The sequence below is a fragment of the Hyperoodon ampullatus genome (genome assembly GCF_949752795.1).
Source record: "Hyperoodon ampullatus genome assembly, chromosome: 17".
NCBI lineage: Eukaryota > Metazoa > Chordata > Mammalia > Artiodactyla > Ziphiidae > Hyperoodon > Hyperoodon ampullatus.
In genome coordinates, this window is record NC_136930.1 from 28,037,772 (window position 1) to 28,064,678 (window position 26,907).

A 26,907-nucleotide genomic window follows, 5' to 3' on the forward strand; every position below is an offset into this window, starting at 1 on the left:
TCAGTATTTTTGGATAACTACACAGAAGTTAGATTGCTGTATCATACAGTAGTTCTATTTTTAATTTTTTGAGAAGCCTACATACTGTTTTCCATAGTGCCTGTACCAATTTACATTCTCATCAACAGTGTACAAGGATTCCCTTTTCTTCACATCCTTGCCAACACTTGTCTTTTGTTTTGTTAATGACAGGTGTGAAGTGATATCTCATTGTGGTTTTGATTTGCATTTCCCTGATGATGTACCTGATGGCCATCTATATGTCTTCTTCAGAGAAATGTCTATTCAAGCTCTTAGCCCATTTTAAAAATTGGGTTTATTAGTTTGTTTTTCTGTTTGTTTGTTTTTTACTATTGAGCTATACAAGTTCCTTATATATTGGAGATTAACCTCTTATCAGATATATGGTTTGCAAATATTCTTTCCCATTCTGTGGGTTGCCTTTTGGTTTTGTTGTTTCCTTTGCTATACAGAAACATTTTAGTTTGAGGTAGTCCCACTGGTTTATTTTTATTTTGTTATCTGCTAAGCTTTATTATATGCCCCATAATTGACAATTTCCATGAATACTTGCAGACTAAATATGAAATTAACAGACACTTGTAACTATCCTGAGTGTTACCCAGTGGTTATTAACACCATATACTGGTCTTAACTTCAAATCAGTAATTTCAGGATAAGTACATTTATTCCCCATATCTAGCAATGCCTGCCATGTCTCTGATTCATCATTCCCTTACATATTCATCCCTTATTCCTATAATCTCATATTTTATTTAATCCATCAATTATTAAGAGATTTTCTTCATCTACTCTTTCCTATTACATAAATGCACTAAGTATTTACTATATTAGTCATAGTTTACAGCAGTAATTTTGGAGAATTTATATATTTCCTATATAAATATGGGACAAATTATAGATCAAAAAATGTTAAAAGTGAAAGTCACCATTATCCAGCAATAACCACATACTCCCAGATCCCTGGAGCTTTAGGGTGCCTTAATCATGATGAAATGGTCCCTACTGACGTAATGCTATTAATGAAGTTAATGTATCTGGCTTGAAATTTGATAAAGTGATTTTAAAGTTCATCTGCTCACTAAAGTGCAGCTAGTGGTGATTCTTCTACCTTTAAGTTTCTCTTGCTCCACATATGCCTTGATTTATGATAAGAGCATCACTTAGAAGATTGTGCAGATCTGGGACTCTGTGGTTGGGGAGATGTGCTCTGCATGAAGTTCTGGGAAATGACCCTCTAAATATTCTTCATGGAAGACCCTGCAGTCATGAGGACCCAGGGTTGGTCCAGGGCCTGCCCAGCTGACACTTGATGTTTAGCCTCCAAAATCAGTAGTTTGTTAAGTCCTTCGCCCAGTGGGAAATAGTTGGCCAAGACTAAGAAGAAAAGTAAATAAATAAAATAGAATAAAATAAACAAAATAAAAACACACACAAACACACATATAGAAACATGTTCTTAATTATAAAGGTCAATGCTTATTAAATCCAAATGACTTCTTCAAATAAGCCATTCAGAGATTATGTCATTAAACATGTAGTGAACCTAAAATTCCACTTTTGAAAAGACAAAAAAAAAATCTCTCTTTAGCAAAAGAAAAGAACAAACACAAAAATTCTCTTCCAAACTCTCTGTCCAATGAATGATAATTCTTTTCCAGAAATCTGTCCAGTGTGCTGCCAGCAGCGATGCAAGTTTCCACATCCTGTTCACGTGAGCAGGACAAGGCGAAGCAGCTGTTGTTGGTGAACTCCATCAGTATCAGGTGAGTATTTACCCCATTGTGGTCAAGTCAGAGAGCCCCTGTGACTCCAGGAATGAGTTAGAATGGAAAGTGGAATGGACTGGGAAATCATCAACTTTTCTCTCCCTTTGAAAACTTACTCTGGACTTACAATGCCTACCTCTCCACAGCCTGGAGAGAAAAGAGGTCTTCGGGGAAGAATCCCTCACAGCGCCTTTCCTCTGGGTACACAGGGCCCTCATGACTCCCAGTCAGTTGCCTACAAGCGGGATTCAGCCCGTAGCAGAGATATGACATGTTCAACCAGCTATTTGATGTTTCGAGGACGTATTCTGGCAAGACCTACAGCTTTTGCACATAATTTAAGTACAATGACAGAAATTCATAGTGACTTCTGTGAGGATGGGGACAAGAGGGCTGTTGCTTTTCCTCAAACTTGTTTTCTGTGTTACCTATCAACATGTAGCACATATCTGGAAAATACTATGGATTTGTATCCCTCCTTATCTAGAAAGGAGAGAGATTGAGAAAAGTGACCATATATTTGCTATATCGCAAACAGCAATTTCTGGTTGATATGTGTATCTCAAGAAAAATAAGGGAATCCTTACAAGCTACTGCTTTGTCCTTGTGGAAGGAAAAATCAAACTCCATATATAAACATCACAGCCTCCAATCTCTTAGCACTCTGAGAATCTGGATCAAAGAAATCAATAAAGGAATTACTCTTCTTTTTTTCCTTCCATTTATTTAGATAAATGAGATATGAGAAATGTTTATCCCAAAAATAAAATTCTTGAAATAAAGGAACTCACTTGCCAAACACAGGGAAAATAAAACATAAACCTTGCAAGTCTAGACAAAACATGTCAGTAGCTGACACTCATGATGGCATGTCCTCTGATTCTGGCTAGACATTTATTTGGCCCTGGATCCAGACATATTTATCTGGGCTCATGTCTAGTTAAATGAAGGTTAAATTAGATGTCTCCAGTGGAGCATTATAAGACAATCAACTGAATCTTTCTGGAAAGAATATAAAATATGTGCAATGAGATTTATGGAGAGCTCATTAAGGTGACCAAATGAATATACATTGAAAATGCAGTTGCAGAAAATAAGGTAACTAGTGTCCTGGAAAAAAACTCTTCAGACAAAGCTCATTATTCAAACACAGGTTATAAATGACAGAATCCCTGAGCCACAAAGAACAACTAGAGAGTATGTAGAAGACAATTTCTTGTTACATATTAGAAGACAACAAGTACAAGGACAAAAATGTTAGGACTTCTACTGTATTTTTATCTTCTTAATCCAAAGTTTATTTTTGTCTATGTTTTATAAAGTATAAAACAGGTTAATATACATACATGTACATATTCTAGAAATGCATAAAAACTGAGTGTGCATGCTCAAAATTTTTGAACTGATAGTGTTATATGACACAAAACAATCAGGTTATGGCACCACAGGTTGAATCAAATTCCTACTCTGGACCAACTGTCACCTGATGACATCATTCTGTTCTGTCAGCAGCTTTCACATCCACATTATGTCCAATGAGGCTTTCCTCACCATTTCTCTTCTTAGACATGGCCACTCCCACTCTTTGACTTGAAAATTCCCATTTGGCTTTTCTCCACAGTCTCAGGGAGACACTGTTGTCAGCCAGCCAGTTAACTCATCTTAATGTAGAAAGAGCTGGGGATTGAGGTAAGGGGGTCTGGACCAGAGAGGCTGACTGGCCACACTCAGCTCTAAACCTCAAGGTCTTGGTTTCATCATCAGAAAAATGGGGATCATCATATCTCCTATTAGGACCAAATTAATAAAGTATGTGAAAAATGGTTTTCAAAGTATAAAATATTAGGTAGATTGTTGTTGCTTTTTTCATGGTTACTATTAAATCACAATGTAACTTCCTCCTCAGTACTTCTATAGACACCTCACTAACAATATTTAGAGGACCAGAAGATGCAAATTATCCAAAACTTCTCAGACTAATTCTACTTATTATTACCATGATAAATGTGTGTCCTTAAAAAACAAAAAATTGTTCTGTGTGAAGCAGTAATGAACCATGTAAAAAGAAAGGCAGCACTTTCTTTTATCCCAAGCTCATCCAATTAGTTACAAGTACATTGTAATATTTGTGGACAATATGGGGCTTTTTCCGCTTTCTTCTCTCTTCCTTTGTTCATCTCTGCCTATTTCTCTGTCCTCTCTAATAGAAACTAGCTAAACTGTACAAAACAACAACAACAAAAGGGTATAAAAGTAAAATTCAATACTAGCAATTGCACTATTAGCTTTGGAGGAATTAAAGAATTTTAGAAGGATGGTATCATATTCTATTGATGCCTTGACTCCTTTGCCTCTAAACAGAGAAGTAGGGGATGATGGTAGTTTATTGCTTTCCAATTTGTTGATGAATAATTTTCTCTTAATGTGACCCAAGTGCAGGGTCTTTGAAAGAGTCTGGCTCTCTGGATCCTGCCCCAGTGAGAGTCTTGCTGGCTTATTGTTCAGCAGAGTCTTCCAGCTTCCCCTTCACCTGGTGCTCCCTGGCCTTCTCTGCAGTATTCCATTCACTGGCTCTGTCCTCCACCCCATCCTTCTTCCTCGTCCTGACAACCAGGCCCTACTTTCATCTCTAATTTTATGCATCAGCTCCCAAATTAAATTATTTGTTCAGGATTCTCTTACCTAGGGGTTGCCCACAGCTTTGTATCCTATAGTCTCCTTCACTTTCCTCCCCAGGAGCCCCAGGAGTCCCCATAGAGATCCCCAGCTCCCCCTGCAAGAGACAACAGAGTCTTACATTCCAGATTCCCATGTTAATTCTTTTCTTTTAATGAACACTGATTAATAAAGGTAATGTAATAGCTTGTGCAGAAGGTTACTAAATATACAAAAACTGACTATATAACTAGTTTAAAAAATGAATAATATTCATATGACTAGTCAAAGCTTTCATATTTCTTGGTCCTTTTGAGGTATTCCCACAGAGAATCATTATTAAAAATCATTATTAAAAGCTAGACACTACAAGCACATGCACATGCATTATAGATGTAGTCCCTAAAGTTCTGGATGCAATGTCTTAAATTTTAAACATTGTAATGGTGATCATTTTTTAATGTACAGAAATATTGAATCACTATGTTGTGCACTAGGAATTAACACAGTGTTGTAGGACAATTGTACTTCAAAAACAAACAAAACTCATAGAAAAAGAGATCAGATTTTTGGCTACCAGAGGCAGGAGGGAAGGGGGAAGAGGAATTGAATGAAGGTGGTTAAAAGGTAGAAACTTCCAGTTACAAGATAAATAAGTATTAGGGTTGTAATATACAACAAGATTTAATAATTAGCACTGCTGTATGTTATACATGAAAGCTGTTAAGAGAGTAAATACTAAGAGTTCTCATCACAAGGAAAAATACTTTTTTCTTTTTCTTTTATTTTGTATCTCTATTAGATCATGGATGTTCACTAAATTTATTGTGAAAATCATTTCATGATGTATATAAGTCAAACCATTATGCTGTACACCTTAAACTTATACAGTGTGGTATGTTAATGATATCTCAATAAAACTGGAAGAAAAAAATTTAAAAATTATAATTGATGTTGAAACTTGATAAATATAGAACTTATAGATGTAAAGTGTAATTACTGGTGGATTTAATCATAAGTTTTCATAAAACTACAAACATCTATTTTTCTAGGTAGATGGTTAAACTATCATTCAAAGCCTTGGACTAGGAGCATTCAAAGTAACATTAATCCCCTTAAAAATTGTAGTTTTTATTAAAATTTCTCCTGGTGATAACCCTCCGACAAGCATTTCCCTTCCTTCTTTAAACTTTAGCGTCATGTCCTTGGTAGGATTTCACTTAAGCTTTGCGATTAAATTTTATGTAAATGTGCCCCCAAAATACTGACAACTCTCCATAACTTTGTTAGCGCTAGACTGGGCAAAATCATTGTTCCTCATTTCAAAAAGCAAGAAATTCTGTACATCATCTTTATGTCATAGATATTTAAGGTTTTTCTCTTCCCAATATTCAGACTCCCAAGACTTCAAATTATGTGTTATATTTGCCAAAGCTGAAACTGCTCAAAGTCAAGATTTGACTAATTATGTCACAATGCTCTATCAGTTGGGACATTTGTAAACCCTGGAAAAAGTGAATAGACATTCACAAGTTATTTAGGTGACATCTAATAAAAAATGGAGAAAGAGCCAATTAATCCTACATGAGGCTCATAAAGAAGATATTTTTGTAAGTTAAGAGGATAGTTTTGAGGCTCTTGACATGGGGTGAGGGATAGTTTTAGCTCTTCACTGATAAAGAAAGTGCTGAAACTTTAAAAGGATTCAGCAGAGATTATCCTCAAAAAAGGATGATAATAAAAATAACAAAAAATTGAATTGGCCTTTGAATGCTAAATCATCGGTTGCCCCATTCTTCCATACATAAAATACATTTAGAACTAGCTCCTATATTATAAGCCTCATAAACCATAATATAAATAATACAAATATAATATTAAATCCAGATATATCTAAGTTTATGAAAACTTTATGCAAATAGTTCTTTTCCTCTCGACTCCATGAATTCCATTGATAAAATCAATGTCAAGAAGTGCAACATAATCAAGGAAGCCAGTAGCTATTTTCCACTCTAATCACTATCCCTTATGCCAAGGCTAACATCCACACAGTCAAAGTGAGATGAACCACTGTTTCAATTCTTTTTTTTTTAACATCTTTGTTGGAGTATAATTGCTTTACAATGGTGTGTTAGTTTCTGCTTTATAACAAAGTGAATCAGTTATACATATACATATGTCCCCATATCTCTCCCCTCTTGCATCTCCCTCTCACTCTCCCTATCCCACCCCTCAAGGTGGTCACAAAGCACCGAGCTGATCTCCCTGTGCTATGCGGCTGCTTCCCACTAGCTATCTATTTTATGTTTGGAAGTGTATAAATGCCCATGTCACTCTCTCACTTTGTCCCAGTTTACCCTTCCCACTCCCCGTATCCTCAAGTCCATTCTCTAGTAGGTCTGCATCTTTATTCCCATCTTTCCCCTAGGTTCTTATGACCATTTTTCTTTCTTTCTTTCTTTTATATTCCATATATAAGTGTTAGCATACAGTATTTGTTTTTCTCTTTCTGACTTACTTCACTCTGTATGACAGTCTCTAGGTCCATCCACCTCACTACAAATAACTCAGTTTTGTTAATTTTTATGGCTGAGTAACATTCCATTGTATATATGTGCAACATCTTCTTTATCCATTCATCTGTTGATGGACACTTCAGTTGCTTCCATGTCCTGGCTATTGTAAATAGAGCTGCAGTGAACATTTTGGTACATGACTCTTTTTGAATTATGGTTTTCTCAGGTTATATGCCCAGTAGTGGGATTGCTGGGTCGTATGGTAGTTCTACTTTTAGTTCTTTAAAGAACTTCCATACTGTTCTCCATAGTGACTGTATCAATTTACATTCCCACCAACACTGCAAGAGGGTGCCGTTTTCTCCACACCCTCTCCAGCATTTATTGTTTGTACATTTTTTGATGATGGCCATTCTGACCGGTGTGAGATGATATCTCATTGTAGTTTTGATTTGCATTTTCTAATGATTAATGATGTTGAGCATCCTTTCATGTATTTGTTGGCAATCTGTATATGTTCTTCAGAGAAATGTCTATTTAGGTCTTATCCCAATCCATTTTTGGATTGGGTTGTTTCATTTTTTGTTATTGAGCTGCTTGTAAATTTTGGAGATTAATTCTTTGTCAGTTGCTTCATTTGCAAATATTTTTCTCCCATTCTGAGGGTTGTCTTTTCGTCTTGTTTATGGTTTCCTTTGCTGTGCAAAAGCTTTGAAGTTTCATTAGGTCCCATTTGTTTATTTTTGTTTTTATTTCCATTTCTCTAAGAGGTGGGTCAAAAAGGATCTTGCTCTGATTTATGTCATAGAGAGATCTGCCTATGTTTCCCTCTAAGAGTTTGATGGTGTCTGGCCTTACATTTAGGTCTTTAATCCATTTTGTGTTTATTTTTGTGTATGGTATTAGGGAGTGCTCTAATTTCATTCTTCTACATGTAGCTGTCCAGTTTTCCCAGCACCACTTCTTGAAGTGGCTGTCTTTTCTCCACTTTGTATTCTTGCCTCCTTTATCAAAGATAAGTTGACCATATGTGTGTGGGTTTATCTCTGGGCTTTCTATCCTGTTCCATTGACCTATATTTCTATTATCATGCCAGTACTATACTGTCTTTATTACTGTAGCTTTGTAGTATAATCTGAAGTCAGGGAGCCTGAGTCCTCCAGCTCCGTTTTTCATTCTCAAGGTTGCTTTGGCTATTCAGGGTCTTTTGTTTTTCCATACAAATTGTGAAATTTTTTGTTCTAGTTCTGTGAAAAATGCCAGTGGTAGTTTGATAGGGATTCACTGAATCTGTAGATTGCTTTGGGTAGAAGAGTCATTTTCACAATGTTGATTCTTCCAATCCAAGAACATGGTATGTCTCTCCATCTATTTGTATCATTTTTAATTTCTTTCATTAGTGTGTTATAATTTTCTGCATACAGGTCTTTTGTCTCCGTAGGTAGGTTTATTCCTAGATATTTTATTCTTTTTGTTGCAATGGTAAATGGGAGGGTTTTCTTAATTTCACTTTCAGATATTTCATCATTAGTGTATAGGAATGCAAGAGATTTCTTTGCATTAATTATATATCCTACTACTTTAACAAATTAATTGATTAGCTCTAGTAGTTTTCTGGTAGCATCTTTAGGATTTTCTATGTATAGTATCATGTCATCTGCAAGTAGTGACAGCTTTACTTCTTCTTTTCTGATTTGAATTCCTTTTCTTTCTTTTTCTTCTCTGATTGCTGTGGCTAAAACTTCCAAAACTATGTTGAACAATAGTGGTGAGAGGTCAAATATGTCTGATTCCTGATCCTAGTGGAAATGGTTTCAGTTTTTCACAATTGAGGACAATGTTGGCTGTGGGTTTGTCATATATGGCCTTTATTATGTTGAGGAAAGTTCCCTCTACACCTACTTTCTAGAGGGTTTTTATCAAATGGCTGTTGAATTTTGTCAAAAGCTTTGTCTGCATCTACTGAGATGATCATATGGTTTTTCTCCTTCAATTTGTTAATATGGTGTATCACATTGATTGATTTGTGTATATTGAAGAATCCTTATACTCCTGTGATAAACCCCACTTGATCATGGTGTATGATGTTTTTAATGTGCTGTTGGATTCCTTTTGCTCGTCTTTTGTTGAGGATTGTGCATCTATATTCATCAGTGATATTGGCCTGTAGTTTTCTTTTTTTGTGACATCTGTGTCTGGTTTTGGTATCAGGGTGATGGTGGCCTCGTAGAATGAGTTTAGGAGTGTTCCTCCTTCTGCTATATTTTGGAAGAGTTTGAGAATGCTAGGTGTTAGCTCTTCTCTAAATGTTTGATAGAATTCGCCTGTGAAGCCATCTGGTCCTGGGCTTTTGTTTGATGGAAGATTTTTAATCACAGTTTCAATTTCAGTGTTTGTGATTAGTCTGTTCATATTTTCTATTTCCTCCTCTTTCAGTCTTGGAAGGTTGTGCCATTCTAAGAATTTTTCCATTTCTTCCAGGTTGGCCATTTTATTGGCATACAGTTGCTTGTAGTAATCTCTCATGATCATTTGTATTTCTGCAGTGTCAGTTGTTACTTCACCTTTTTGATTTCTAATTCTATTGATTTGAGTCTTCTCCCTTTTTTTCTTGATAAGTCTAACTAATGGTTTATCAATTTTATTTATCTTCTCAAAGAACTAGCTTTTAGTTTTATTGATCTTTGCTATTGTTTCCTTCATATTTTTTCATTTACTTCTGATATGATCTTTATGATTTCTTTCCTTCTAAACTTGGGGGTTTTTTGTTCTTCTTTCTCTAATTGCTTTAGTGTATGGTTAGGTTGTTTATTTGAGATGTTTCTTGTTTCTTAAGGTAGCCTTGTATAGCTGTAAACTTCCCTCTTAGTACTGCTTTTGCTGCATCCCATAGGTTTTGTGTCATTGTGCTTTCATTGTCATTTGTTTCTAGGTATTTTTTGATTTCCTCTTTGATTTCATCAGTGATCTCTTGGTTATTAAGTAGTGTGCTGTTTAGGCTCCATGTGTTTGTATTTCTTACAGATTTTTTCCTGTAATTGATACCTAGTTTCATAGTGTTGTGGTCGGAAAAGATACTTGATAAGATTTCAATTTTCTTAAATTTACCAAGGGTTGATTTGTGACCCAAGATATGATCTATCCTGGAGAATGTTCCATGAGCACTTGAGAAGAATGTGTATTCTGTTGTTTTAGGATGGACTGTCCTATAAATATCAATTAAGTCCATCTTTTTTAAAGTAACATTTAAAGCTTGTGTTTCCTTATTTTCATTTTGGATGATCTGTCCATTGGTGAACGTGGGGTGTTAAAGTCCCCTACTATGATAGTGTTACTGTCGATTTCCCCTTTTATGGCTGTTAGAATTTGCCTTATGTATTGAAGTACTCCTATGTTGGGTGCCTAAATATTTACAATTATTATATCTTCTTCTTAGATTGATCCCTTGATCATTATGTAGTGTCCTTCTTTGTGTCTTGTAATACTCTGTTTTAAAGTCTATTTTGTCTTATATGAGAATTGCTACTCCAGATTTCTTTTGATTTCCATTTGCATGAAATATCTTTTTCCATCCCCTCACTTTCGGTCTGTATGTGTCCCTAGGTCTGAAGTGGGTCTCTTGTAGACAGCATATATACAGGTCTTGTTTTTGTATCCATTCAGCCAGTCTATGCCCTTTGGTTCGAGCATTTAATCCATTTACTTTTAATGTAATTATCAGTATGTATGTCCCTATTACCATTTTCTTAGTTGTTTTGGGTTTATTATTGTAGGTCTTTTTCATGTCTTGTGTTTCCTGCCTAGAGAAGTTCATTTAGCATTTGTTGTAAAGCTGGTTTGGTGGTGCTGAATTCTTTTAGTTTTTGCTTGTCTCTAAAGCTTTTAATTTCTCTGTCAAATCTGAATGAGATCCTTGCTGTGTAGAGTAATCTTGGTTGTAGGTTTTTCTCTTTCATCACTTTAAATATGTCCTGCCACTCCCTTCTGGCTTGCAGCATTTCTGCTGAAAGTTCAGCTGTTAACCTTATGGGGATTCCCTTATGTGTTACTTGTTGTTTTTCCCTTGCTGCTTTTAATATTTGTTCTTTGTATTCAATTTTTAATAGTTTGATTAATATGTGTCTTGGTATTTCTCCTTGGATTTACCCTGTATGGGACTCTCTGTGCTTCCTGGACTTGATTAACTATTTCCTTTCCCATATTAGGGAAGTTTTCAACTATAATCTCTTCAAATATTTTCTCAGCCCCTTTCTTTTTCTCTTCTTCTTCTGGGAACCCTGTAATTCGAATGTTGCTGCATTTATTGTGGTCCCAGAAGTCTCTGAGACTGTCCTCAATTCTTTTCATTCTTTTTTCTTTATTCTGCTCTGCAGTAGTTATTTCCACTTTTTTATCTTCCAGGTCACTTATCTGTTCTTCTGCCTCAGTCATTCTGCTATTGATCCCTTCTAGAGAATTTTTAATTTTATTTATTGTGTTGTTCATCATTGTTTGTTTGCTCTTTAGTTCTTCTAGGTCCGTGTTAAACGTTTCTTGTATTTTCTCCATTCTATTTCCAAGATTTTAGATCATCTTTACTATCATTATTCTGAATTCTTTATCAGGTAGACTGCTATTTCCTCTTCATTTGTTAGGTCTGGTGGGTCTTTGCCTTGCTCCTTCATCTGCTGTGTGTTTCTCTGTCTTCTCATTTTGCTTAACTTACTGTGTTTGGGGTCTCCATTTTGCAGGCTGCAGGTTTGTAGTTTCCGTTGTTTTTGGTGTCTGTCCCCGGTGGCTAAGTTGGTTCAGTGGTTTGTGAAGGCTTCCTGGTGGAGGGGACTAGTGTCTGTGCTCTGGTGGATGAAGCTGGATCTTGTCTTTCTGGTGGGCAGGTCTACGTCTGGTGGTGTATTTTGGGTTGTCTGTGGCCTTATTATAATTTTAGGCAGCCTCTGTGCTAATGGATGGGGTGATGTTCCTGTCTTGCTAGGTTTTTGGCATAGGGTGTCATGCACTGTAGCTTGCTGGTCATTGAGTGGAGCTGGGTCTTGGCATTGAGATGGAGAACTCTGGGAGATTTTTCACCATTTGATATTACATGGAGCTGGGAGGTCTCTTGTGGACCAGTGTCCTGAACTTGCCTTTTCCACCTCAGTGGCACAGCCCTGACGCCTGGCTAGAGCACCAAGACCTGTCCTCCACATGGCTCAGAATAGAAGCGAGGAAAAAAAAAAAAGAAAGAAAGAAACAAGAAGGTAAAATAAAATAAAGTTATTAAAATAAAAAATAATTATTAAGAAAAAAAAGATTTTTTTAAGTAATAAAAAAAAAAAATGGACAGAAACAACCCTAGGAGAAATGGTAAAAGCAAAGCTATACAGACAAAATCACACACAGAAGCATACACATACACACTCACAAAAAGAGATAAATGGAAAAAAATGTATATATGTCGTTGCTCCCAAAGTCCACCTCCGAAATTTGGGATGATTCGTTGACTATTCAGGTGTTCCACAGATGCAGCGTACATCAAGTTGATTGTGGAGATTTCATCTGCTGCTCCTGAGGCTTCTGGGAAAGATTTCCCTTTCTCTTCTTTGTTCGCGTATCTCCCGGGTTTCAGCTTTGGATTTGGACCCGCCTCTTCATGTAGATCGCCTGAGGGCGTCTGTTCTTCGCTCAGACAGGACGGAGTTAGGGAGCCGCTGATTCGGGGGCTCCGGCTCACTCAGGCCGGGGGGAGGGAGGGGTACGGATGCGGGGCAAGCCTGCGGCGGCAGAGGCCGGCGTGACGTTGCACCAGCCTGAGGTGCACCGTGCATTCTCCCGGGGAAGTTGTCCCTGGATCACGGGACCCTGGCAGTGGCGGGCTGCACAGGCTCCCGGGAGGGGAGGTGTGGATGACCTGCGCTCACACACAGGCTTCTTGGTGGCGGCAGCAGCAGCCTTAGCGTCTCATGCCTGTCTCTGGGGTCCGTGCTGTTAGCCGTGGCTCGCATGCATCTCTGGAGCTCCTTCAAACGGCGCTCTTAATCCCCTCTCTTCGTGCACCAGGAAACAAAAGAGGGAAGAAAAAGTCTCTTGTCTCTTCGGCAGGTCCAGACCTTTTCCCGGACTCCCTCCCGGCCAGCCGTGGTGCACCAACCCCTTCAGGCTGTGTTCACGCCACCAGCCCCAGTCCTCTCCCTGCGCTCCAACCGAAGCCCAAGCCTCAGCTCCCAGCCCCGCCCGCCCCGGCAGGTGAGCAGACAAGCCTCTCGGGCTGGTGAGTGCCGGTCGGCACCGATCCTCTGTGCGGGAATCTCTCCGCTTTGCCCTCCGCACCCCTGTTGCTGTGCTCTCCTTCGTGTCTCCGAAGCTTCCCCCCTCCGCCACCCGCAGTCTCCGCACGCGAAGGGGCTCCTTGTGTGTGGAAACCTTTCCTCCTTCACGGCTCCCTCCCACTGGTGCAGGTCCCGTCCTTATTCTTTTGTCTCTGTTTTTCCTTTTGCCCTACCCAGGTACGTGGGGAGTTTCTTGCCTTTTGGGAGGTCTAAGTCTTCTGCCAGCGTTCAGTAGGTGTTCTGTAGGAGTTGTTCCACATGTAGATTTATTTCTGATGTATTTGTGGGGAGGAAGCTGATCTCCACAGCTTACTCTTCCGCCATCTTGAAGCTTCTCTGTTTCAATTCTTACAAACACTCACTATTGGTGATTGAGTTTAAAAGAAGATATACATACATTCAATTTAAGGTAAGTCAGAGAAGAGATGAAGAAAGTGACAAGCAGAAAATGAAGTCCAATTTGAAAGATTTATAATCTTTAAATTATTTTCTGTAAAACAACTTTTAAAGTAAAAATATCATTAAAGAAATATTAAGCACCACCTTTTTGTGAGCAGAAGTACTTAGGAACTAAAACACAGGAATAGGAACCAAATTACAAGAATTATGGCCTGAGATACAGTGTAACGTTCATTATTGGCATTCTAGTCAGGATGGAAAGGGAATGAATGGGAGTTAAAGGACCAAATCTTCTGCTCTCCTCTCCTTTTTTTCCTACTTAATAACCTGAGTAGAGGAGAAATATAGTAAAGGAAACATGTGACAAACTAGTGGAGATGAGGAAATAGAAAGAAACTGGGGTCATGGCTGGTGAGCATAATCCATCAGATCTGTTCCTTCCAAGGGAACATATCAGTAATTTTGTTTCCTAACAGTACAGCAATCATAGGTGAATCTAAGCAGATGGGCACCACTTTCTATTAATGCCCATGTGGGTTATTTTTAAAATATCTTTTTAGGGCCTCCCTGGTGGTGCAGTGGTTAAGAATCTGCCTGCCATTTCACAGAACACAGGTTCGAGCCCTGGTCCGGGAAGATCCCACATGCCGCGGAGTAGCTAAGCCCATGCACCACAACTACTGAGCCTGTGCTCTAGAGCCCGCGAGCCACAACTACTGAAGCCCATGTGCCTGGAGCCCATACTCCGCAACAAAAGAAGTCACGGCAATGAGAAGCCCACACACCACAATGAATAGTAGCCCCCACTCGCCACAACTAGAGAAAGCCCGCACACAGCAACGAAGATCCAATGCAGCCAAAACCAAATAAATAAATAAAATAATTTTATTAATATATATATATATATATATATATATATATATCTTTTTAATACCAGTGTTTATCCTTGTCAGGTAGCTAATATGGTTATGACTCACTTTATTATCAATTTACTTCACACCAAAAAAAGATTACTGCGATATAGTGGAGATAATGAGGCAAAATATGTGATGCTCAACTCATTGGCAAGAATGTATAATTGATTTATCATTAATATTAAAAAGCTAACACCACACGTTTCTCACTATTCCATTTAAAAGGTGAGACAGGTACACTTGATAACTATATATTCTCTCTCTCTCCCTCTATATATATATATTGCTTAAGCAAAATTCAAACTTTCATTCCCAATATTTCCCATATTAATAGTAATAATAACAGAAATAGCCAACATATATATAGCACTGACTACATATGTACTAACATATAAATCTATCCTAAGCACTTTACATCTATTAGCTCATTTGATCTTCACAACAACGCTGTTAGGCAGACACTATCATTATTTCTGTTTTACCAATGAAGACACTGAGATACAGAGAAATTAAGAAGCAAGGCCAGAGTTACACAGTTAGTAAATGGCACAGCTGGGAGTGAAGAGCAGCCAGTATCGCTCCAGACTGTGCTCTTAACATTTACACTACACTACTTTACAAGAGACTCATATGAATATGCATTCCCATGCACACAAATGCTCTAAAAGTCTTACTTTTTACTAGTCAACTTATTCCATTTCCTGTGCTTTTGCATATGTTGTTCTGTCTACTTAGAATGTGCTCATCTCCCATTCAGAAACTCCACTCTTCCACCAAGTCACAGCACAAATCTCCCCTTCTCCAGGAAATCTGACCCAGCTTTCCTACACAGTGAGAAGCTCTCTTCCCTTGCTCCATGGACTTTGAGCCTTTTTTCCTATGTGTATTACAGCCTTCATATTTGAAGAGATACATAGTAATATGTGGACTGTCAGACAAGAGCACTAGATCCCTAAGAACAGGGACACTGAGCATTTTTCATGTGGGTATTCCCCCAAGCTGAGCTTGATTCCTGACATGAAGAAAGCCTAACCAGGAAGAAGGAAGGGGTGGAGACACACAAGCATGCATCAAATGGTCTCCAGGAGAATTATGGATGAGACTCCATCAGGAGCCCTGCCAGCATGTTGAAAGCCATCGTGATGGCATTGGTGACCAAGTAGATAAGCAAAGGTCTCCCTCACACAGTGGGGAGGAACTCTTTGCTCTCTTCCACCTCTTTTCCACCATGTGCTGTGTCTTGCTACCCTGGTTGCTCCTCAGGCATTGCCGGGAGCACCTGGAATGGGGAACCCCCACCTCTATCCTGCAAAATCCAGTAAAATAAATGTAGCCTTTAAACCACCCGAGTATTCCAGAATGAATCTAATAAATTCAGCAACTAAAAATATGAGTTATCTAATAGTCTATCATACCATAAATTAAAATTTGTATTCTATGCTCAATGCAGTGATGGTTGAGATCCATTTACTCATGTAGGTATAAATCAGAATCTCAATTTTTAAAAGCAATTTAGTTTTAAGAAATGCGCTGTCTATGCTTACCTCTTTGTGATATCATATTGGAGATGGGTAGAAAAATATGACAGAATCCCAGCCTTCAAGGAGCCTACAATATCTTAGAAAGATGACACATAGATTAAATGTCAAAACAAAAGAAATTCATGGTAATCCTAAACAGTATTCAGAAAAGGAAAGAACAACAGTGGAATGGTCATAAAAGCTTCATGAAAAAGAACGTATTTCACACCAAAATCAAGAAAAATTAAGCATTAACATTATAGCTAATTTTTTGTCTAGACATGGTTGAGACTAGAGTACAGATCTGCCAGGTGTCTAGTAAAATATCAGCTATTTATATTAAACATGTCTCTCTTCTTCACCATAAGAGATCTCTGGATGTTCTGATGCTATTTATTTCACTCTTCCATCTGACTTCTAGAGAAAAGAAGTGATTCACACAATGTGTCACACCTGGAATTTCAGTTACAGACAACAGGACATTTTAAAAAGACAATGCAGGGCTTCCCTGGTGGCACAGTGGTTGAGAGTCTGCCTGCCGATGCAGGGGACACGGGTTCGTGCTCCTGTCCAGGAAGATCCCACACTCCGCGGAGCAGCTGGGCCCGTGAGCCATGGCCACTGAGCCTGCGCGTCTGGATCCTGTTCTCCACAACGGCAGAGGCCACAACAGTGAGAGGCCCGCGGACCGGAAAAAAAAAAAAAAAAAGACAACGCAAATCTAGCATCTTACAGTTTTGCAAGTCAAAAGTCTGAAATGGATCTGAGGGACTAAAATCAAAGTGTCAGCAGAGCCGTGTTCCTCTTAGAGATGGACTAAAAGCAAGGTGTCAGCAAAGCTGTGTTCCTTTCAGAGATTCTAGGGGAGAATCTGTTTCCTGTCTTTTTCTGCTTCTAGAGACCACCCACATTTCCTGGCTCGCTGTGACCCCTTACTCCATCCTCAAAACACATTAATCCAAACTATCTTTCTGTCTTCACATGTCCTCTAACTTTGACCCTTCTTCCTCCCTGTTACATATAAAAACGTTTGTGATCACATTGGGCCCACCCATATAATGCAAGATAATCTCATCTCAAAACCCTTAATTTAATCATGTCTTCAATTTTCCTTTTGACCTGTAAAGTAATATAGCCACAGATTCTGGGTATTAATATGTGGACATATTTGCGGGGGGGTGGGTGGCGGCATTTTCTGTCTATCACACCTATGCTTCCAGACTTGATGGTCACCCTGGTTTTTAAATAAAATTGGTGCATTTAGAAATTACTAGACTTCTTGATAGGTATAGACAATAATATTATGACAGAGAAAACATGATGATACCCTTATCTGAGCCTATCGACATACGTTTCCTTGATGTCATGGAATGAATGATGTTTGTGTCCCTCCAAAATTCATATATAGAAGCCCTAACCACTAGTGTGGCTGTATTTGGAGATGAAATTTCTAAGGAAGTAATTATGGTTAAATGAGGTCATTATGGTGGGGCCCTGATCTGATAGGATTAGTGTCCTCATAAGAAAAAAACACCAGAGAGTTCATTTTCTCTTTCTCTGCATGCACACAAAGAAGAGGTCAAATGAGCACACAGTGAGATGGCAGCTGCCTGTGAGCCAAGAGAAGAGGCCTCAGAATGAAACCTACCTTGCTGGCATCTCAATCATGGACTTCCTAGACTCTAGACCTGTGAGAAACAAATGTCTGTTGTTTAAGCCACCCAGTCTGTAGTATTTTGTTATGGCAGCTCAAGATGACTAAGACACTTGGTAATATTAAAAGAAAATGTTAATATGTAGACATGTGTGGCTGACCAGCATGGGGAAGGAGGCCAAGGGGATATAAATCCAATAAGTTATTAAAAGCAGTTGCACTTCTGCTCTGTGGTATGTGCTTTCAGTACTCTGGGGTACAGACAGGCATTTCCTCAAGAAACAGAGCATGACATCATTGAGATATCAGTGCTCCATCCTGCAGCTGAGCCCCTCTTTTCGGTATGTGCATATACTCTTCTCTTTTGGAGTGTTTTGCATCTGAAACGCAGCACCTCGGTCTTTTTCATCATCACCCTTGGGCTTCAGCGGTCATCCTGCCTTGATCCCAGAGAGCAGTGAGTATTTGTCACAGCATTCTTATCACCACCACCCCACGGGTCAGCAGAGAGGGTTGGGAGTGAAGACCCAGCTCACCTGCCTCAGGCTGGAACAACGCTGTGGGATGAGGCTCACCTCCATGGCCTTGGCCTCCTCCCCTACCCATCCTGGTTCCCTCACTCCCTCACCTGTGTCCATGGGAGTCTATCCTTAATAAATTTCTTGTACATGAACCCTCTTCTCAGGGCTGCCTTCTGAGGAAACTGACGTTAGAAACCCTCTGACTTAAACCTGACAAAAGGACCTCTTAATAGAATAATTGTTTATTATTTTTGCACATTAAAAAAGGCACTGTGATATCTAGTCCAAATGTGGCCCCAATGGACCAGGCCCCCTGGAGCCACACTTTATGTGGTCTGCTTGCACGTGGAATCTGGGTTGGCCTAGCACTCACAGTAGCCAATAGAATGAGGCAAAAGGGATGCTGTGCCATTTCCAAGCCCAGACTTGAAGAGGACTGGCGACTTCTTGTCTCCCTCTTGGAATACTGCCTTTTGGAAAGCCTAAACCACCATGTAAAACATCTGACTGCCCTGCTGAAGAGACCATGTGGAGAAGCCCCATGAAGAGAAAAGGGCCGTGAGATGCACAGAGGAGAGAGAAAAAGGCCGAGTGGTCCCAGTGACCTAGTTAATCCAGCTTTCCCACCAAGAGGTCAGCCATTTGAGGCGTCATCGAGGCTATTCCATCCCAGCCAAGAACCAGATGACGGCAACATCATGTGGAGCAGAAGTGTCACGAAGCTGAGCCCTGTCAACCCACAGAATCATGAGTCATGATAAAATGGTTATTATTTTAAGGCATTAGGTTTAGGGAAGGTTTGTTATTCAGCAATAGATAACCAAAACAGAAATATATGTTCTTTGTAAACAAAACCAAAACAGAAATACAGATATACTCAAACTATAAAGAGGAAAACCAAAATGGTACATAATCTGTAAACCGGGAGATAAGCTCTGTTAACATTATAGTGCATTACACTGTATTTCCTCAAAGACTTTTTCCTAAGCATACATTTTCCCACATGATTTGTGTTAATACCGTATACACAATTTGTATTCTGTTTTTTTTTAACTTGGCAGTATATCAGAATATTTTCCAATACCCTTATAATTTTTAAACTTGAATAATTTAGGGACTACCGTACGAATGTTCAATAATTTATTCAAACATTCCCTTAGCCTTCTTTTCAATTGTCCACTTTTGTAGTATAGCCCAGATGAGCCTCTTGACACTGAAATCTTTGCTGCATCTGAGATTATTTCCTTAGATTCTTAAAAGTGGAATTAGTAGATCAAAATACGTAAACTTTAAAAAGTTCTAGATGTATCTTTTCAAACTACTTTCCAAGAAATCTACAACAATTCGTCCTCTACCAGTAGTGAATGACAGGACTAATCTCTTAGTACTCTTAGCAGCAATGAGTAGAATTAAGTTAAATGTTTTCTTTTGTTTTTGTTTTTTTTTTAATCTTTATCAGTTTGAAAGACAAAGAAAAGATATTGTTTTCTTCATTTACATTTCTTTGATCATTAGTGAAGCTAGACATTTTTTTCAAGCTTTTAACAATCAGCGGTTTACATTGTCTGTGAATTCTTCCCATCCTCTCCTATCTCCCTATGTAAGTCTCAGTTCTCAATTGTCAATTTGTATCAGTTTTTTTAAAAAACATGTACATGTACTGTAAGATATTAAATCTGTCAGAATATAGACAATATTATTTTTCAATTTGTTATTTATCTTTCAATTTTGCTTAAGATGTTATACATATAGATGTTACACCTTAAGTAGGTAAAATCAAACTATCCATACTTTTCTTTACGAGGGAAAAAAAGGCCTTTTATACTTAAACATAAAATAACTTTGCTTAACATGAAGTGAATTTCCTGTTTTGTCAGTCTTCCCACAGAGAAGTATTGGTAACTCTCCTTCCTTAAACAAAACAAAAAAGTTAACACATTCATAAACACTGGGAGTTCCAAGTTTAAACAATGGATAAATATTTTACACAAACTGTGAAGTTAAACATTTCAATGAGGAAACACTACATCTCAAAAAGGGTGTGGATCATCTAGAATCAAGGCAGAAAATCTCTCATCAAACACCCAAGCAGCATGCTGAGCCTCTGAGTACACATTAATCTACTCAGCTGGCTCAGGCTCTGCATGATGATTGGAGAAACAACAGCAAACTCACTCATCTACTTGATTGTCAATGTCATGTGCTAACCACAGACAACTCAGTAATCGAGGCTCTTGCTACCTTGAGACCAGTGGCTCTCAGCCAGGAGTGATTTTGCCCCCTTGGGGACATTTAACAATGTCTGGAGACAGGGCTTCCCTGGTGGCGCAGTGGTGAAGAATCCACCTGCCAATGCAGGTGACACGGGTTCGAGCCCTGGTCCAGGAAGATCCCAGCAAATAAGCCTGTGCGTCACAACTACTGACCCTGCGCTCCAGAGCCCATGAGCCACAACTACTGAAGCCCGCGTGCCTAGAGACCATGCTCGGCAACAAGAGAAGCCACTGTGATGAGAAACCCATGCACCACAACAAAGAGTAGCCCCCGCTTGCTGCAACCAGAGAAAAGCCCACGCGCAGCAACAAACACCCAACGCAGCCAAAAAATAAAATTAAAATAAAAATAGTTCTTTAAAAAAAAACAGTGTCTGGAGACAATTTTGATGGTCACAACTGGGGGAAGGTGTGTATCTAGTGTAGCTACTAGAAATCAGTATCCACTGGTATCTGCTAGTAGTGTACCTACTGATACTTGGTTGGTAGAGGCCAGGGATACTGCTAAACATCCTACAATGCACAGGACAGTCCCATCCCATCACCTCTTCCCACCCCACCCCCAATAAAGAATCATCCCACCCTAAATGGCAATAGCACTAAGGTTGAGAAACTATTCAAGACCAAGTCAATAGAAAGAAAGTGAGGGCTTACATCTTCTCTATAATTATATTTGCCTTTCAGAATCTTCCTGTAAAGTCTCATATGGCTTTCACCATCAAAAGGCAGGAATCTACAAAGTAAAACATACGTGATTAGGCCTTAAAAGCCCACATGTCGACTACACTGGTGTAGGGTTTCCTTAGCAAAATCTCGGAGGCTATTTACTCTGGGGTCCCACAGAGCATCCTCACTGTCCAGTCACCACTTTTGTTCCCAGAGTGTACCAAACCAAAATCTCTGATAAAAAATTTTGACTCTGCATCTGGGTGATAACATAAGAGATTTGGGGGCTTTAGGTCCCTGTGAGTTATTTTCAATGCGTTGCAAATACCTCATGCCATCAGCAACCACGTGGAGGATTCTGACAGCGTCCTGCTCTGTAAAGTATCCCTGAGAGATGAGTCCATCAAAGAATTCCCCTCCTGTAGCCAACTCCATCACCATGTAAACTTGATCTTGAGTCTCAAAGATCTCCAGGAGCTGGACGATGTAATGATAGCTAACCCACCGCAGGATGGAGAACTCAGACTCACACGCCTCTCTGCCTTCTCTCATTCTGGTTTTCATCAGTTTCATTGCAAAAGGTTTCTTGGTGGTCTCCTGCTCCACTCTGACAAACTTGTTGAAACTGCCTGTCCTGATAAGAGCCTTGATATCATATCTTTTGGAAGAAAAACCAAATAAATCTGTTACCCTCTGAAGTGATGATTTTCAAAATTATTTAATTAGATGCTTTATATCATCTTTTCTAGCTTTATATTCCCCCCATCCAATTTCCTTGCATAACTGTGTTCATTATATTTGAAAGTTACCCCAAATCCTCTTTTGAAATGGAGGCAAGTGATATAAAAGTAATTAGTTGGTAGAAAGACAAATAATCTTAATAACAATAGCTACCATTTATTACACATTTATTATGTGCCAGGAATTTTATTATTTTTAAATCCTATCCTATAAAATTCCTGCTGGGTGATATTAAAAAGTTAAGTGATTTCCCAAGGCCACACAGATTGTACTGATAGTTGCAATAGATGGGATTTAAATCCAATTCCTTCAAATGCATTTCTCCAAATTTTCCTTGAAGAATTTTGGGACCTCCATCTACCATTTTCTTTCCTCCCTCCAACTTTTGTTTTATCATTCTGCAACAGCAACCACCAAACCAGGTGGAGAGAATAAAAAAGAAGCTTAGTCTTATTTATAACTTCTCCAAAGATGGAGGAAACCATATCAGGAGACAGGGTACAAAGAGTAGGCTTCCTCATGTTACTAGCCTGTGAGCTCTCAGTCCCAGGCATAACTCGTATCTCACCCAAGGTATCGCCCCAAATCTCTCCTCAGTAGATGTACCATTGCGAAAGTCAGCATGGTTGCGCTATTATAAGTGCAGCTTTCAGAAGACGGGTGGCAGTGGTGTCAGGACCCCCTTGCAGCCAGCAGCTCTCATAGTTCCCCCTACCTGACGCCACTGCACTTGCAATTTTACACAGCCAACAAAATTTTAACCTGGGATGTATGTCAGTAATGTGTAAAGTAATCATCTCTCAGAAAGACCAGAAAGTCAGCTAGGATTTCAAAGGCTAGGGATCTTAAACTTTAGTTACCTGTGTTAATGTCTATGTAAAGTTAAGAATCCTATCAAAATTTAACCTTCTATTTTTATTTAAGAAGTGTTGAGAAAGTGCTTGACTTAGAATCATGATTTTAAGCTGGAAAGAATATTAGAGAATGATTTAATCCAACCCCTCATTTTACAAATGAAGACATTTGAAGATCAGGTTAGCCGATTGGCTGTTTAATTTGTGGAGTGAGGATTAGAACCCAGGTCTCCTTACTTGCATCATAATTTGGTGCTTTTCCCAATTTACTAAAACTTCTCCCAGGTAAGAATGCCAGCGAATGGCATGTACTCAAGGAGGACACAGGGAGAAGGTAATTCTGTTTTTTTGTTTTGTTTGTTTTTGTTTTTGTTTTTTTTGTGGTACGCGGGCCTCTCACTGTCGTGGCCTCTCCCGTTGCGGAGCACAGGCTCCGGACGTGCAAGCCTAGTGGCCATGGCTCACGGGCCCAGCCGCTCCGCGGCATGTGGGATCTTCCCAGACCAGGGCACGAACCCGTGTCCCTTGCATCGGCAGGTGGACTCTCAACCACCGCGCCACCAGGGAAGCCCGAGAAGGTAATTCTTTAAGTCACATACTGAATACCAAAGATTCAAATGCAAATATCAATCTGTACTTTAAACAGCCTTACTTCTTTTTGCTGAGTTTATTCTTCTGTAGTTTTTTTTTTCATTTGTCTACTTACTTATTCTTTATATTCCCGTGCTTACTGAATAAAAATGGCATTTGGCTATACCAGCTTAGAGAAAATAGCTTTGTTCTATACGGTGCATTTAATTTTCTGGCCAATTAGCTTACCAAAACAGATAGCAATTTAGTAAACTTAAATGGATTCTGTCCCCTCTTCTCTTTCCAACTCTGCTTTTTTTATTCACATGCTCTCCCAGTGTGATTTTGAAGATAATCACAGGCATTTCAAATTCTGTTGCTTTGCAGACCAACCCATTACCTCTAATGTGGATGAAAGCACTTTGCAAATACTAATTTATCACTATGCCCTCAAAACTGCAGGAAAATTCATTTGCTCATGGGATTAATCATCAGCTATCAGATGAATTACCATTTCTGAGGAACTACACTCTCACTCAAATAAAAGGAGTGTTATTCAACACTGTTACAGGCCTTCATAAACCAAATGTTTAAAAAAATACCAGTAATTTGGCATTGGAAGAAACAGTAAGCTTTAAGCCAAAATTTATAGTGCAAATAAATGCTTTCAGATAACAAATGGGCCACAACAAAAGCCTGAAGCTGTGGCCTTGTTTGTGAGCCCTTGATGGCCATGGATGGTGACTATTTTTATGAGGATGGTGACAATTTTTATGACAATGGTGACTATTTTTATGACTTGGGTGGCTATATCTTGTGTAGTGTCTGGCACAGAGGGGACAGCAATAAATGTTGAATGAGAGAATCACTCACTGAATGAATATTATTTCCAAATTATCCCCTTATTGTTAAAACATTAAGAATGGAATCAGGCATGGGAGGATGCATCTACAAGGCCAATCCACCTCCTCCATTTCCACCCTCCACTCCCACCCTCTCACAAAGCAGCCTCAAAGTCAGGTTTGTAGGTCATGCAATTTTACATCATCCCAGAGATTATAAGAAACAAAATTATTACTTTGACCTCAGCTGCCACAAACTGAACATGATAAAAAAAATGAAACATGGAAACAATAATCATATTGTAACTGGTTTGACAGAAGCAATTGTAATGAACTCCCAAGAAGAAAGTGAATATAGTCAGACTTAAATTCTATCATCTATCATTGGGGTTCACAATGGAGAGGAAAGCCAACTGTGTTCTAGACCCATTTCTGTCACCAACTTGGATAAGTCACTTAATCTTTTGGGGCTCAATTCCTCATTGGTTAAGGAAGAGCCTTTAATTAGTCTCTAAAGCTTTCCAATATTGACATCCTCTACTTCTATGACTTTGTCATAATCTAAGGGTCTGGGACTAACCCGGAGGTGGAGTTATGAGGGTGGATAAAGACTAGACCAGACACCCTGGCCACAGATGACCAGAGATGCCACCCAATCAATTCAATTTTGACAAGACCCCATATCCCCTCTGATTCAAGTTCAGTTGAATCAGCCAACTTTGTTCTTCTCTAAGCTTAGCAGATACTAGACTAATCCTCAAGTTATCCTTGTACCAGAATTTCCCAAGGATGCCAGGAAATGGCTCTGCATAGACTCTGGTCAGAACACTGTGATGAGGTGAGCGTATAATCCTAGGACTAGAAGTGTCCCTGAGAATCCAGTCAAGCCACCTACCACTGTGTCCAACCAAACGCTGCAGAGTGGAGGGGATTCCATGATGTCCTTCCTCCACCTGGCCAACGTGGGGCACTCTGAGGAAATTCTTTCTCAGGCCAACCGACTGGCCAGCCTTCCTTGCTCATTTTTTACATGGTCATCTTATGAAGACAATAACAGTATCTGCATGAGGACCTGAACCATGCACTGTGCAGCATCATTTACATATATTACTGAATCATCCTCACAGCATTCTTACGAGGCAGCTATTATTATTATTCCCATTTTACAGAGGCAGAAATTGAGGAAGGAAAAAGGCTAAGGAACATTCCCAATGACACACAATAGAAAAGACAGGAGTGGATCTCAAGTCTGGTTGATTCAAAGCCCTGTTTCTATTCCACTAATTATGATCTCCTTTTCTAGAATGTAACAGAAGATCCTTCACACACCCCAGCCCCAGTGTATCTATGGCAAGCCCCGCCCCCCCCCCGGGCTCTGAGGTCAGGGATTCTCTCCCTCTCCTCCCTGCGGCTCCTTCTACATCTTCAATCTTTTTTTTTAAATTAATTTATTTATTTTTGGCTGCATTTTTATTTTTGGCTGCATTGGGTCTTCATTGCTGTGTGCGGGCTTTCTCTAGTTTCAGCAAGTGGGGTCTACTCTTTGTTGTGGTGCGCGGGCTTCTCATTGCAGTGGCTTCTCTTGTTGCAGAGCATGGGCTCTGGGGGCGGGGGCTTCAGCAGTTGTGGCTCACGAGCTCTAGAACACAGGCTCAGTAGTTGTGGCGAATGGACTTAGTTGCTCCGCGGCATGTGGGATCTTCCCGGACGAGGGCTGGAACCCGTGTCCCCGGCATTGGCAGGCGGATTCTTAACCACTGAGTCACCAGGGAAGTCCCTACTTCAGTCTTGAACTTTCCCTATCTTCTGCCCTTCCCCCCTCTTTCAAAGAGAAATTGCACTGGACACTTGCTAAAAACATCAAGGAAGATTTTATTCCAGACTATTGCAAGAGGGGTCAAAACTACTGCGATGGGAGACACTGAAATCAACTGTTGAAACACAAGGCAAGAGAGTTGTAAGGCTGGAGTGAGCTTGTAGGAAATTACTAAAGGGCATTAGGGGAGGAAGGGGTGTCATGGACGTGAGATTCCTACCCTCCCACAGAGACTGGTAGATAGAGCCTCGATCTTTCTTTGATTACATTTCAAAAGGTTGGCGCCCAGGTCCTTGAGAAAGACATTTCTGGGTTGTAAAATATTTACATCTCAAAGGTTAGAGACGATTTAGGGAGGTCTGGGGCCTTTGATCAGAAAGAAGAGTAAAGTCCGGTCAAGTCGAGGGGAACTCTAAGGGCGCCTCGGTCCGCGGTTCACCTTGCTCAGCCCAGCCCCTCCGCCTGCGGTTCACGGCGAGCTTTACCTGGGGAGGACCCGGGGGTCGAACTTGGCGCGGAGGCGGGCCACCTGCATCCTTTGAGACTCCGGGGTGGCCTTGGCCTTGACTCTCCCGCTCGACCCGGGCCGGCGTGGGCGGCTGGCGCCACAACCCATGGCCACGGCGGGGAGCGGGGCCCGAGGCTCCCGGTGCGGGAGCCCACTTATCCCCGGCTAGCAGAGGCGGCAGAACTGAGTCCCCCGCCAAGGGGCCCTCGTTAGGAAGAAGGCCCGGCCTACAGTCCAGCAGCCTTGATCCGCACTGACCACTTATCCATAGTAGAGCTCGACGTGGTAAAAGCAAAGTGGGCGAGAAGTCAGGAGCCTGGGCTTAATTCTCAAGGGCTCAGTTTTCTCATCTGTGAAATGAGG

The 26,907-nt window shown here is 39.9% G+C and overlaps 1 protein-coding gene across 1 annotated transcript; it reads right to left on the reverse strand.

Annotated features, from left to right (window-relative positions):
- Window positions 1–1,102: 1,102 nt before the first annotated feature.
- On the reverse strand, window positions 1,103–26,652 carry PSKH2 (protein serine kinase H2; the record flags this gene model as incomplete). The annotated part of the gene is given in 9 exon segments (XM_079722143.1): window positions 1,103–1,180; window positions 1,184–1,258; window positions 1,262–1,362; window positions 1,365–1,398; window positions 21,202–21,309; window positions 21,312–21,371; window positions 21,375–21,533; window positions 21,535–21,871; window positions 26,522–26,652. Coding segments are annotated over 9 exon segments (1,083 nt in total).
- Window positions 26,653–26,907: the final 255 nt, after the last annotated feature.